Source organism: Ostrea edulis, chromosome 1, assembly GCF_947568905.1.
Source record: "Ostrea edulis chromosome 1, xbOstEdul1.1, whole genome shotgun sequence".
NCBI classification, from domain to species: Eukaryota; Metazoa; Mollusca; class Bivalvia; order Ostreida; family Ostreidae; genus Ostrea; species Ostrea edulis.
In genome coordinates this window covers 48330707-48343695 of record NC_079164.1, presented here as the reverse complement: position 1 = coordinate 48343695, position 12989 = coordinate 48330707, and the positions used below count along the sequence as shown (strand labels likewise).

Below are 12989 nucleotides of genomic sequence, written 5' to 3'. Positions count from 1 at the left end.
TAATTAGAGTTTAATTAGTCATCTTAATTAGTTAAAAAAATCCCAACAATTTTCTTTGCCTTCTTCATCGTAAACACATTTCTTTACGAAATATTCTTCGACGTACGACTTATCTTTCTATCTATGATCAAGTAACTCGTGGGTCACCTGCCTTTCAGGGATACCATCTAGTAATCCCCTTTCTTGCATGCAGCTGGTCATGTCTCTTTAAGTATGTAGATTTTGATTTTCAGGTTGGCTGTTAATGAGCACCTTATAGATGATTAAAATTCTGACACAAGTTTAAATCACTTTCATGATACGGGGTCAGTTAATGAAATTGTTTAATCATCATATTCTTTTGTTTCAGGATTTCATGTACTTTGAGCAAAATCAAAACAACCAACATCACCACTGAATAGTGAAACAAGGAAAAATTTGCATAATGGAAATAAGAAACGGAGGAAAATGTGAAATTTGAAATCCACATGGCTTCATTTGTAGATTACAATGGGGGAAAAAAAAACATTAATCCAAACCATGGTAAATAGTAGACATTTAGACACAAAGATTTATTGAAATAGTGTTAAAAGTCTTATGTATTGAAAACATCGATGGGGAAACAATATTTAAATTAATTCAAGTGGGATAAAATCTGCTAGTTTATAATAATTTGGAGCATTAGCAATCTTTCTATAGATATGTTTGCCATATTTTGTAGATATTTATGTTTATATTACATCACCATGTTTTATCAATAATAATCAGTTTGTTAGTACAGTGTTTATAATTCATCATATAACAAAGAGACTTGCTTTGCATTGTAAGTTACATGTACTTGGAGCATTCTATGTGTACTGGACTAATTTACATGGGAATGCTATGTATACTAAGACAGACCACTTTTGCTTACCAAAGAACTTGTAATTTTCTTGTTTGTATGCAGAGGTATTGTTCACTTTAGATTTAATGTAACATCTTTACCCATTCTGTACATAAGGAATGAAATATACAGATACACAGAGTGATTGACAGTGCCTCTCTCCAATGTTTCATGTATATGTGATTTAATTTGTGAAGCGAAAAGTTACTGTTTTCTAGTTTTATTACATGTAGAAAATGATCTGAATTCAGGTAAAAGCTTAGAGTAATTCAGGTGTTTGGTGCAGAAATATTTCTTAGCTCATCTTTCACTTGTACTAAATGCCCACTTCCTATCTTGCGGATTCTGTTTTTGACATGGGAGAGTTATGAAAAACAAAAACAGCTCTTGCATATATTTTTTATCCATCTCTCCGATATCTGTTTTTACATTTACCATTTTTTATAGAGTGGGAAAAGTAGTAAAAAAAAAAAAAAGTAATACCCAAGGCTTAATGTCTAATCATTTTGAAAGCCCCCTAGACTTTTAGATTATGCGTATATTGTTTCTGGTTTCGCTGTTTCGTTCTTTAACTCAGGTCATTATTTGTGAAGTATACAAGAATAATAGAATCATTCATTGTAATTAGTGCACTTTCGACAGTGAAGTTCCACCGAGGGGACATATTCACGTTTTTGGACTAGGCTTTGCCAGAGGTGGAATTTCACTATTCCATACGAGTGTACATAATGATATGTTTTTCTCACATTTTATCAACAGTGTAGGGCATTCTTCATGTGCCATTGGGGAAAAAGACCATGCCTATCCATCGGAAAGCTATATATTTGAAGAATACAAGTATTTTACTAACGAAGTAATGTAAATGATAGAAAATGTATGATGTCATAATCAGTGACGTCGTAGTAATGTAAGACCGAAAAATCTCACCTGGCTGTCTCACATAATGTCTATCCCACTGGTGATTAGGGGGAGGGATGTTTTAGTAATTTGAAAGTAAACCAAGTTCGCCCAACACAATGGTACTTTTATGTTGTTGGTTTTTTAAAACCTATTTTTGTTGTTTAGGGAGAGGTGTAGCTAAAATCAATTTTTGTTCTTGTATGTGATAATCTAGGTTGTCACAACAATATGTTGGATCTAATTCCATGACAAATGCTTTAGATTTGAATAACATTGCTATTATCCTTGTTTTAATTATACATGTATATATTTTTTCTTCGTTTTATGTATATATCATGATTTAGACTACGTTATTAAAGAAGAATCTGTTGGATTTCGCTTTGTTGTCTTGACTGTTACTGTGATGAATTTCTAATATACATAACGGGAACGGATGTCGGGTAATGATTTCAAACCCACAGTTCCCATACATTAGATTGGTTGGTTGTTTTATGTACGCTTAAGGCCGTTGTTGTGAGGGTTCTTTAAAGTGCCAACGCCTGCCGCGACACGGGGCCTCCGTTTTTATTTTGTTTTGAACATATTTCATTGATGAAATCAAAAGTATTGGGAACAAGTTCTAAAAACTTGCAACTCCCTCTCCTAAAAAGATTTATTTACAATAATTCATGGAAGATAATAATTAACAAGTAAAATGTACAATAATTAGATGAATCTACAAGTTTTATCTATAAATTACGGAAGCATATTAGGGCCGCAGCAGTATCTTTTTTTTTCAGTTTGTTATAACAAATTAGTAATCTGTTGTAACAAATTAATAATCTGTTATAACAAATTAGTAATTAGTAACAGATTACTAATTTGTTATAACAAATTAGTAATCTGTTGTAACAAATTAATAATCTGTTATAACAAATTAGTAATTTGTTCTAACAGATTATTAATCTGTTATAACAAATTACTAATTTGTTTTAACAAATTAATAATTTGTTTTAATAAATTATTACTCTGTTATAACAAATTTAACAGATTATCAATATCAACAATCGATTACAATATCAACGACAAGACATCATAATAGACAATCGTGAATTTTCTCTCCATAGTCTCCACATATCAAAGGTCTATGTCAAAAGACAAAAAAGCTATGGCCCGGACAAACTTAGTATGAGAAACGGAAGAAGATGGAAGGCTTTAATTATAACTAAAGTGGCAATAAAGCAAAACAAGAGGTTCATCGGCCTTAAAGATGGCCTGAGTCTGAGCTAATCTGCAAAAGCTAAATATAATATGAATAGAAATTGCATATATGTACATGTAGCTTAGATATGCAACCACGAAAATTAGTATTGATTTCATAGCCGTTTGGAGTAGTGATATTTTTAACTAATGCTCAGGTTACCAATAAAGCATGTTAAATTAATGATTTTAAATAGCAATTTAGTAACTTGAAATAACAAATTAATAATTTGTTATAACAAATTGATAATTTGATTTAACAGATTAGTAATTTGTTATAACAAATTATTAATTTGTTATAACAAATTATTAATCTGTTATAACAAGTTACTAATCTGTTATAACAAATTACTAATTTGTTATAACAAACTAAAAAAAGATACTACTGCGGCCCTAATATGCTTCCGTAATAAATTGATGAACAGCAGAAAAAATATTTATATTGGTTTGCTACGGAAGCATATTAGGGCCGCAGCAGTATCTTTTTTTTAGTTTGTTATAACAGATTAATAATTTGTTATAACAGATTATTAATTTGTTATAACAGATTATTAATTTGTTATAACAAATTACTAATTTGTTATAACAAATTACTAATCTGTTATAACAAATTATTAATCTGTTATAACAAATTACTAATCTGTTATAACAAATTATTAATCTGTTATAACAAATTACTAATCTGTTATAACAAATTATTAATCTGTTATAACAGATTACTAATCTGTTATAACAAATTACTAATCTGTTATAACAAATTATTAATTAATATATTAATTTAACAAGAGGCCCACATGCTTTATTGGTAACCTGAGCATTAGTTAAAAGTGTCACTACTGCAAAAGGCTATGGAATCGATACGAATTTTCCTGGTTGCATATTTGAGCTACATATAATGTAAATTCTATTCATATTATATTTAGCTTTTGCAGATTAGCTCAGACTCAGGCCATCTTTAAGGCCCATGAATCTCTTGTTTTACTTTATTGCCACTATAGTTATACTGTGAATAATTGTAACTTAAAAAGCCTTCTAATACATGGTGCTAGATCTTATATTAAGCACATAACTTTCAGTTTGCAGGAAACCCATTTTGAAAATGTATGCCTGTTGGAAAGCGGTAAATGTAGTACGACCGAAAGCCGAAAGTCCCGAATAACGATTTTTGCATTATTTCTCTCTTAATAGTTGATAGAATGACATCAAACTTATTGTGATAACTGTTTGACATATTAAACAAGAATCGTATAACTTTTTCTGGGAATTCTATAAAGAAGATATTGAACCAGAGTTTTCGGATACCAAAAAGCGGTAAATCTAGTACGTTTTATAATTGTCGAAACCTGAACACGGTCGCCGATCTTGTGATCTACCGAAAGTCTGCGTTTTAGCATTATAGACAATATTGAATCAGACTGAGTTCTAGATATCTAAGGTAACTTTATTGAATCAGACTGAGTTCTAGATATCTAAGGTAACTTAAATCGCAATTGCATATATGGTGCATTTATATGCGCATTTTTATGGAGTGCCAAATTAACATAAACTCAAATAATTGAAGATATCTTCAATTATTTGAAGATATCATCAATTCAATTATTGCTCTCTTTAATTGAATTAATGCGCGCTTTAAATCATTTATTGCTCTCATCAAATGAATTAATGCGTGCTTCAATTCAATTATTGTTCTCATCATTTGAATTAATGCGCGCATCAATTGAATTAATGAGAGCAAAAATTGATTTAATGTGCGCATTGATTCAATTATTGCTCTCTTCAATTCAATTGATGAGAGCATCAATTGAATTAATGAGAGCAATAATACATTTGATGCGCGCATTAATTCAATTATTGCTCTCTTCAATTCAATTGATGAGAGCATCAATTCAGTAGAAATATTGCTCGCAATAATTAATTTAGAGCTCGGTATAAATAATTTGATGATCTCTTTAATTCAGTTGAAGATATCTTTAATTATTTACGATGCTTTTGTATAAGGAATTAATGCGCGCATAAATTCTTTTAAAGAGAGCAACAATTCAATTAAAGAGACCATTAATTCAATTGTGGATATGTTGAATTGAAGATATCGTTAATTATATAGTTGCTCTCTCTCTAAAAGAATTATTGCTCTCTTCAAATGAATTAAAGATATCGTTAATTCAATTGAAGAGAGCAATAATTGAATTAATGCGCGCATTAAATCAATTTTTGCTCTCACCAAATGCATGAATGCGCGCATCAATTCAATTATTGCTCTCATCAATCGATTTAATGCGCGCATTATATCAATTATTGCTCTCTTCAATTGAATTGTAGCGCGCATCAATTCAATTGTTGATATCATTAATTCGTTTGAAGAGATCATTAATTCAATTAAAGCGCGCATCAATTCAGCTGAAGAATTAATGCTATCATCAATTCAATTAATGCGCGCAATAATTCAGAATTGAAGATATCATTAATTATTTGAAGAGATCTTTAATTAAATTGTTGCGCGCATCAAATGAATTGATGCTATCTTCAAATAATTGAAGATATCTTCAATTATTTGAGTTTATGTTAATTTGGCGCTCCATACATTTTATTGTGTCACCCTACATATTTTGTAATTATACATGTGTAGTACACGCAATCTTTTGCCATGCCAAGAAATTCCTAGCAAAATCTCCGGTATAGAAAAACCGTAATAAATCATGCAATGACCGCAATACTTATCATTTCCATTAGTGGAACTCTTCAAATTAAAGGCGCGTAAAGTCGTGCTACCGGGACAACATACGTAAACATTACTTAGGCATACGTAATATAAATTATGGTATCGAATACATATTATAACCGACTGCAAACCACGACACTGATTAAAATTCTAAAGGCAAATTTAGGAATTGATTATTCTTACAAGAATACAGACGAACTTATCAAACTATTTGAAGGAGTACAGGTACTAAATCTGCCAAATCTGACCGATATAAAGCATCAATCGCAAGAAGAACTGTGAAGGAAAAAACCAATATGCACATCCGACACAATAACTTTTCTTGTAATTAATGGGATTCATATGTTATTAAAATCATTCTGTCCTATTATGAAGACATTCTACATGTATTTAATCATACAATTTGGACAGGTTCATATGGCATGGACTTTGTACTCGTTAATGTACCCCCCCCCCTCCCCCCCACCCCCTCTCTCTCTCATTTTCAAATATTTTAGAATAAGTAATATATTTGCCAAACTGCATTTTTTTTTTTAGACGTTTGTAACACTAATTAACACAACAAATGCGTTTCTAAACTGCATCTAAGCTATTTTGAAAATTAGAAAATATTGATTGTCTTAGGACAGAGAACATCGTTGCTTGGAATTTTTATAATAGGTGTCGTAGAGTTTTAAAAACATGTAACATCCTTGATAAACTAGTGTTAGAATATTTTTAAAATGCAGTTTGACCAATGGCTATTTTATTTAAAAGTACACCATGTACTTTAACTTTAAAAAAGGGGGGGGGGGGTGTGCTATGAACGTTTCGTTTATGTCCCAGTAATCTCGCACTTGCTCGCGAGACTTGTGCATTTTCTTACCAATGACGCACAAGAGTCATCAAAGCGCGATAACTCTAATGTGCTGGTAATGAGAAGTATTAAGAGATAAGCGACGGCTACTATTAATCAGCATGTAATATGGTCCTATTGAAGCCAACGAATTCAGACCGGACGGGATTTCTTGGCATGAATATTTCAATCCATTTTTATATATACACTATAAAAAGTGTGCTTCTTTTTAAACTTCGGTTATTGAAGCATATTCGTTATTGAATTAATTGAATAATTTTATAATTCAATTATTATTTTGATGTAGTGTAGGTTACTAATGCTTACGAAGTGTGATTTAAAGTAATCATAGGTAATTTATATGTAATTTATCGAACAGAAACGACAAATTTTAACATTATCATTCCATCATCAAGACGATTAAAGACTGTACTATCATAATTCCCTTTTCTTTCTTAATCAAAATGACAAAATATTGTAAAAGCACACTTTTGGGGTTACATTATTTACTTTAGGGAGTATAGTTTCTTTACTTTCGCAGTTTTGATTTTTATTCAAAATAACATGACTGGGTGAATGAGGAACATTCGCGTGGCCAGAGCTGGGCAACAGAATCAATGTTTAATGTCATAATCATGACTAATTACCGACAGACATCCTCAACTATCGTTTTACGCGTACGCTGTTTAGGTACGAATTTACCAAACTAAGGGGACCTACACTTGTTCCGATTAAAACAATATCACGATTACAAAATACAGCAGTTTTTATTATTCTGTGTTGTGGAAGTAATGATAGAAACATAAAACGTAGTCTTAATCAATATTTTTTGCATGAATAGGATTACTTAGAACCCAGTATTTACAAAGGGGCTGTGGGAATCGGTCAGTGTTTTCGACTGTGTTTGGGTTCCGACATTTATAAAACCTACTAGATTTACCGCTTTTTGGCAGGTGAAAACTCTGGTTTGGTACTTTTGTAGAAGAATTCTCAGAAAAAGTTTATGTTTTTTATGTACCTAGGTTACAACCAGTAACCTCTGCAAATTATGTGTTATTACATGCAGCATTAAGAGAGAAATCTCGAAAAAATCGCTATCCGGGACTTTCGGGTTTCGGCCGTACTACATTTATCGCTTACCATGCATGTTCTTGATAGAAAAGTTTTTGTACCGGTGGTATTTCACATTTTTTTCTTTAAAAATATTTATGAATAAATATACCTCCCCTTCCCAGAAAGGGGACATATTGTTTTAGTGTGAATTCTTCATCTTCTTCCGTTTCTCATACAAGTTTGTCCGGGCCATAGCTTTTTTGTCTTTTCCTTTGATATGTGGAGACTATGGAGAAAAATCCACGATTGTCTATTATGATCTCTTGTCGTTGATATTGATGATCTGTTAAATTCGTTATAACAGATTAATAATTTGTTATAACAGATTAGTAATTTGTTATAACAAATTGATAATCTGTTATAACAAATTACTAATTTGTTATAACAAATTATTAATCTGTTATAACAAATTACTAATTTGTTATAACAAACTAAAAAAAGATACTGCTGCGGCCCTAATATGCTTCCGTAGTTTGCAGAGGCAAATTAACATCACCGCAGATTTGTATCAATTTTGACTAAATCAAGCATGGAAAGGCGATTAAACAGATTATTTCTAGCTTTTACAAGCAGAAAAGAGATGATATACATCTTCGTCATGTCCGCATGAACAAACTGGAGAATTTTTGATATTTCGTTTTGAAAGGCCCGTGGTTCTAACTTTTAAATGCCGAGGGTTTGGCGAAGGAGCAATCACTATCTGTTCATATCTTACTTCTGATGCAGGCCACGGGCGGGGCTCGAACTCACGACCTCATATTTTCCTTCATCCCGAATATCGATGTTGCATAATAAATGATAAACTAAACAGTCTCTGCGATTTGAATAGAAATATAAACAATCTATTTTCTAAATTTACAGATCAAAATATTTTACATTTACCAATAGTACGCCCCCTTCCTCTCCTAGCCCCGCGATGTAACGACTGAATTGATTAAACCTACTTACGTTTTTGTTATGTTAACGTCACCGGCCTCCGCAGAAAAAAAATCTTATTTTCCTTCTTTCTAAGTTTGTCCTCATCGACGAGAACGTAATCCTGAAAATAAAATAAACATTTTATAAATTGATTACAATTTTTTATTATCTCCCCCTCTCTTTAGAAAAATTCAATACATGTTCAATTCATCTAGCAATAATATAATGCTAATTACCGTTATCCCCACAGACCATAACGGTCTGATTTTCTTATTTGTCTTCCTGGCATTTTGTTCTGCATCAATGACGGTTTGAGATTTACGACCGGATTTATATAATTCAAAGACCGGTCGTGGTAGAGAGTTGGCTTCGTGACTAATAGGTCGTGAGTTTGAGCCCGACACGTGTCATGGCCGCGTCAAATCTAAGACGTAAACATAGGTATTGATTGCTCATTCGCCATACGTTCGGCATTTAGAAGTTAGAGTTGGGGATCTTTCGGATTTGACCTTAAAAATGTTGGCACGTAAAATAACCCATCAATGCTACGGCCCTGAGCACGAAGCATAGGTCTAAATTTGTGACACTTCACATTCAGCTGATGACGTCTCAATAAGAGTGAAAAATTCTCAAAGGGACATAAAACAAACAAAGCATAATTTCAATTGGTCAATGTGAACAATTTTTTATTTGTTCCCGTCTATTTAGTGAATTTCATATGTGACGTCTGAGAAATGCTGTGCCACTTCGTAAGATCTTATCCAACCTAGGGACATCTTGGCACACTCCATTTCTAAACTAAATTTTCGTGTTTCTGATCGTGATATTTTTTAAGGACATTAGTATGCTCTATTCATGGCATGTTGCATCCACTCTATGTATTCAATGTTCTATCCAATTTACAACTACATCGATTGGAATTGAAACTTCTTTGCCTAGCATCAGTAAAAGTTCGTTGTCCATTTTGTACTTTCTTGTACGCTAAGATGGTATGCTATAAGCAGGTATGGTAGATGGTGGTCCCAGTCTGGTCTGTTCTCATTCACAAACATGCATAACATTTGCTGTAGTGTCCAATTGAATCGTTCCGCCATGCCATCGGACTGAGGTCTGTATGGCGTAGCTCTGCTCTTGATAATCCCGAGGAGAGAACACATTTCTGAGAACAACTCCACTTCAAACTCCCTTGATCAGTATGTATCCTGTATGGTACTCTGTATCTGCAAAAGAACTCTGCTTGAGCTGTAAGATTTTTTGCAGCATAATCTTCCATTCATTCCGAAAAGTAGTCTCCAATAGCGAGAAACATTTATTTCCTTTGTCTCAGGCAGTGAACCTAATGTACATGCTAAGCATTTCCTAGGGAAACTTCATCCATGACGAGACAGCATTTCTTCGGCTTTAGTTTAGGAACTTGAATACAAGTGTCAAGCGTTTCATGAAAAGTTTTTCGAAATCACATCATCGAGATAGACCAGACATTTCTCCCACTGCAGTCCATTTAACGTTACTTCCACCAAATGTTGCCAGGTTATTTGACAACCTGAAGGGCACGACTTTAAATTGAAATAGTCCTTTGTGCATGGTAAAATCTACTCCTTGTCTTCGTCCTCCTGATTTTTCAAAATCCGCTCGCCAAATCTAATTCTCAAAAGTATTTTGGCACCTGAGAGCGGGCTTATTAATTCGTCCATTTGCGGCAAGGGGTAAGCATCTTTGATGGTAACTGAATTTAACTTACGATAATCAACACAAAAACGTGTTGTTCCATCCTTCTTTGCCAGCACTTTCGGCGAAGCCCAAGGACTGCTGCTATCCTCGATGAAACCATTGTTAGCATATTACTGATTTCTTGTTCAGCAACTTCTTTTGATGTATTGGTAATCAGCGAGGTGGTAATTTGTCCAACTTCAACCTGATGCAACATCCGTTTGTCCCAATGTGCTGTTCAGACCAACAAAGATATCCGAGTATCGTGCATGTAATATAGCGTCTTTGAGTTAATTTTTCTCCTCGTTATTGGGCTTCTTTGATAGGTGAACATACCGAACAGTGATTAATGTCATAATTCCTATGAGGAATACAAAATAGAGAGTTGGGCAAACACGGACCCCTGGATATACCAAAGGTGGGATCAGGTGCCTAGGAAGAGTAAGCATCCCCTGTCGACTGATCACACCCGCCGCGAGTCCTATGTCTTAATCAGATAAACGGAGTAATCTATGGTCAAACTCAGTGTGTCAAGAACGGCCCAACAAACATCATTTGACCCAAAGATAGGTTGTATTGGCAAACTAGATCATTATAACGACCATAGAATTTGCGAAATGCTGACTTTAAATGAGACTATTGAAACCCCCTGTAACTTGTTTGTCAGTAGTCTGCCTCGATTTAAAAATTGATCATATGCAAAACAAGCTCTTGCATATTGAATCACTTGAGAGATATATACACCATATGTAGGTGATAATGGAATATTGCTACATAGATAAGATAGGTTGATGACGGAGAAGCTCAAATCATCCCGTTTGTCATAAAGTTGAGTTGATAGTTTGCCGTTTATATTAATTTTCAATAAAATATCCAAGTACGAAACAGATGTGAAGGACTCTGTGGTGTCTTTTATTTCGAGTTCGCAGGGATATATCTATTCGACATATGAATGGATAGGATTATTGTTAATGGATAAAACGTTTTTGAATAAACTCTGCTTCGTAAGAATGTAAAAACATGTCAGCTAACAAAGGACAAATTCTCAAATGGCGAAGCTGAGTATTTTGATGAATTGGATTGATTGATTGTATCTTGTTTAACGTCCCTCTGGAAATTTTTTCACTCATATGGAAACGTTAGAGTTTAGGCCTATACTCGGCGCTTACGGCCATTGAGCAGTGATAATTCTTTAGCGTGCCACACCTACTGTGACACGGGATATCCGTTTTCAAGGCCATCTCCGAGGACCCATGACATTCACACCTGATGCCGAGCGCTTGGCGATAGAACTGTCACTAACTGCTTTCACGACTTAGGTCTGTCGCGGTCGGAATTCGAACCTCAACCTTCCGCATGCGGGGCGAACGTTCTACCTCTAGACCACAGCGGCGGTAAATTGGAAGTCGGGTTCACATCCTTTCACATTATACAAAGCATTCATCAGCCTTGTGAATGGTTGAAATCTCTAATCTTTCATGTAGCAGAGCAGGTGACTTATTGGATTTATTACGGAAATAATAACGTCTGCATCTGATGGACAAATTATTGATTTTGGTTTAAGACCCGGATGAACTTTAGCGCACTCGTTAAAGGACATATTGCACGTTTCCAAAGTATACAAAATGATATGCATTTTGAAGCTTTCTCTTGCTGTATTTCGAACATCGATGATTTCATTTTTCTTGCACTAATTATGTCTATCAATATCCCTTGTTGAGAAAGAAAATCAAGTCCAAGCATGCCAACTGGAAACCTGATTCTGTCACATTACGAAGTGTGCAAATTCTACTTCTAGATCTTCAACTTTCAAGTCCCGTTGGGGATCCGGGTTAGAATAGGTCCTCAGTACCCCTTGCTTGTCGTAAGAGACGCGACTAAATGGGGCGATCTTTCAGATGAGACCGCAAAAACCGAGGTCCTGTGTCACAGCAGGTGTGGTACGATAAAGATCCCTTCCTGCTCGATAGCCATAAGCGCCGAGCAAAGGCCTAAATTTTGCAGCCCTTCACCGGCAGTGGTGACGTCTCTATATGAGTGAAATATTCTCGAGAGGGACGTTAACTCAATCAATCAACTTCCAATGACAACAATGTCTTTCCATAGACTTCCATGGCTTCCCCATCAGCTGTCATTAATGTTTTATCGAGTGAGGTCAATTGAGGTGAACTTGAAGTAACAGATCTAGTTGAATATGTGTATGTTTCTTTGGATATGAGAGTAATCACCGGTCCCGTATCCACTAACATAGCAAATTGCTTTACTAGCTGGCCTCATGAAATCTGCTCAATATTTCATTATTCAAATTCTATTGGGCCGAGTATTTGGCTTCTTATTCAGCCTGCTCATGACTTCTTGATTCCTGATTTCCTAATCCAGATATGTATTATTCTATGAGCATGCTTTCTCTTGCACATACAAGTAATCCCGGAAATGCAAGCGACGATAATCTTCGTAGCGCGTAACCAAATTCCATGATTGACTATTTTTCCTTTCTGTCTGCTCCAAACTTCGCATCTACATGTACATACGCAATCACGCGTTCTGGTGGTTTAAATAAAAATAATTTGAAAGTTCGGTAGCGTTTCTACTCTGTGCATTTCCACGCAAGCTCATGGGTCAGTCATTTCATTTTCGCTCTGGACATCTATTTCACTCGTATGGAGACGTCACCACTGATGAGTGAGAGGTCG

The 12989-nt window shown here is 34.4% G+C and overlaps 1 protein-coding gene across 3 annotated transcripts in view; it reads left to right on the top strand.

Moving 5' to 3' along the window:
• LOC125651836 (phospholipid scramblase 2-like) overlaps positions 1–2135 on the top strand; it is a 33461-nt gene extending 31326 nt beyond the window's left edge. For all 3 annotated transcript variants that reach the window (XM_056152840.1, XM_048880652.2, XM_048880636.2), the window contains one exon: positions 350–2135. In XM_056152840.1, coding sequence (XP_056008815.1) covers positions 350–397 — 48 coding nt within the window. In that variant the 3' untranslated portion in view covers positions 398–2135. The remainder of the gene's footprint in view (positions 1–349) is intronic.
• Positions 2136–12989: the final 10854 nt, after the last annotated feature.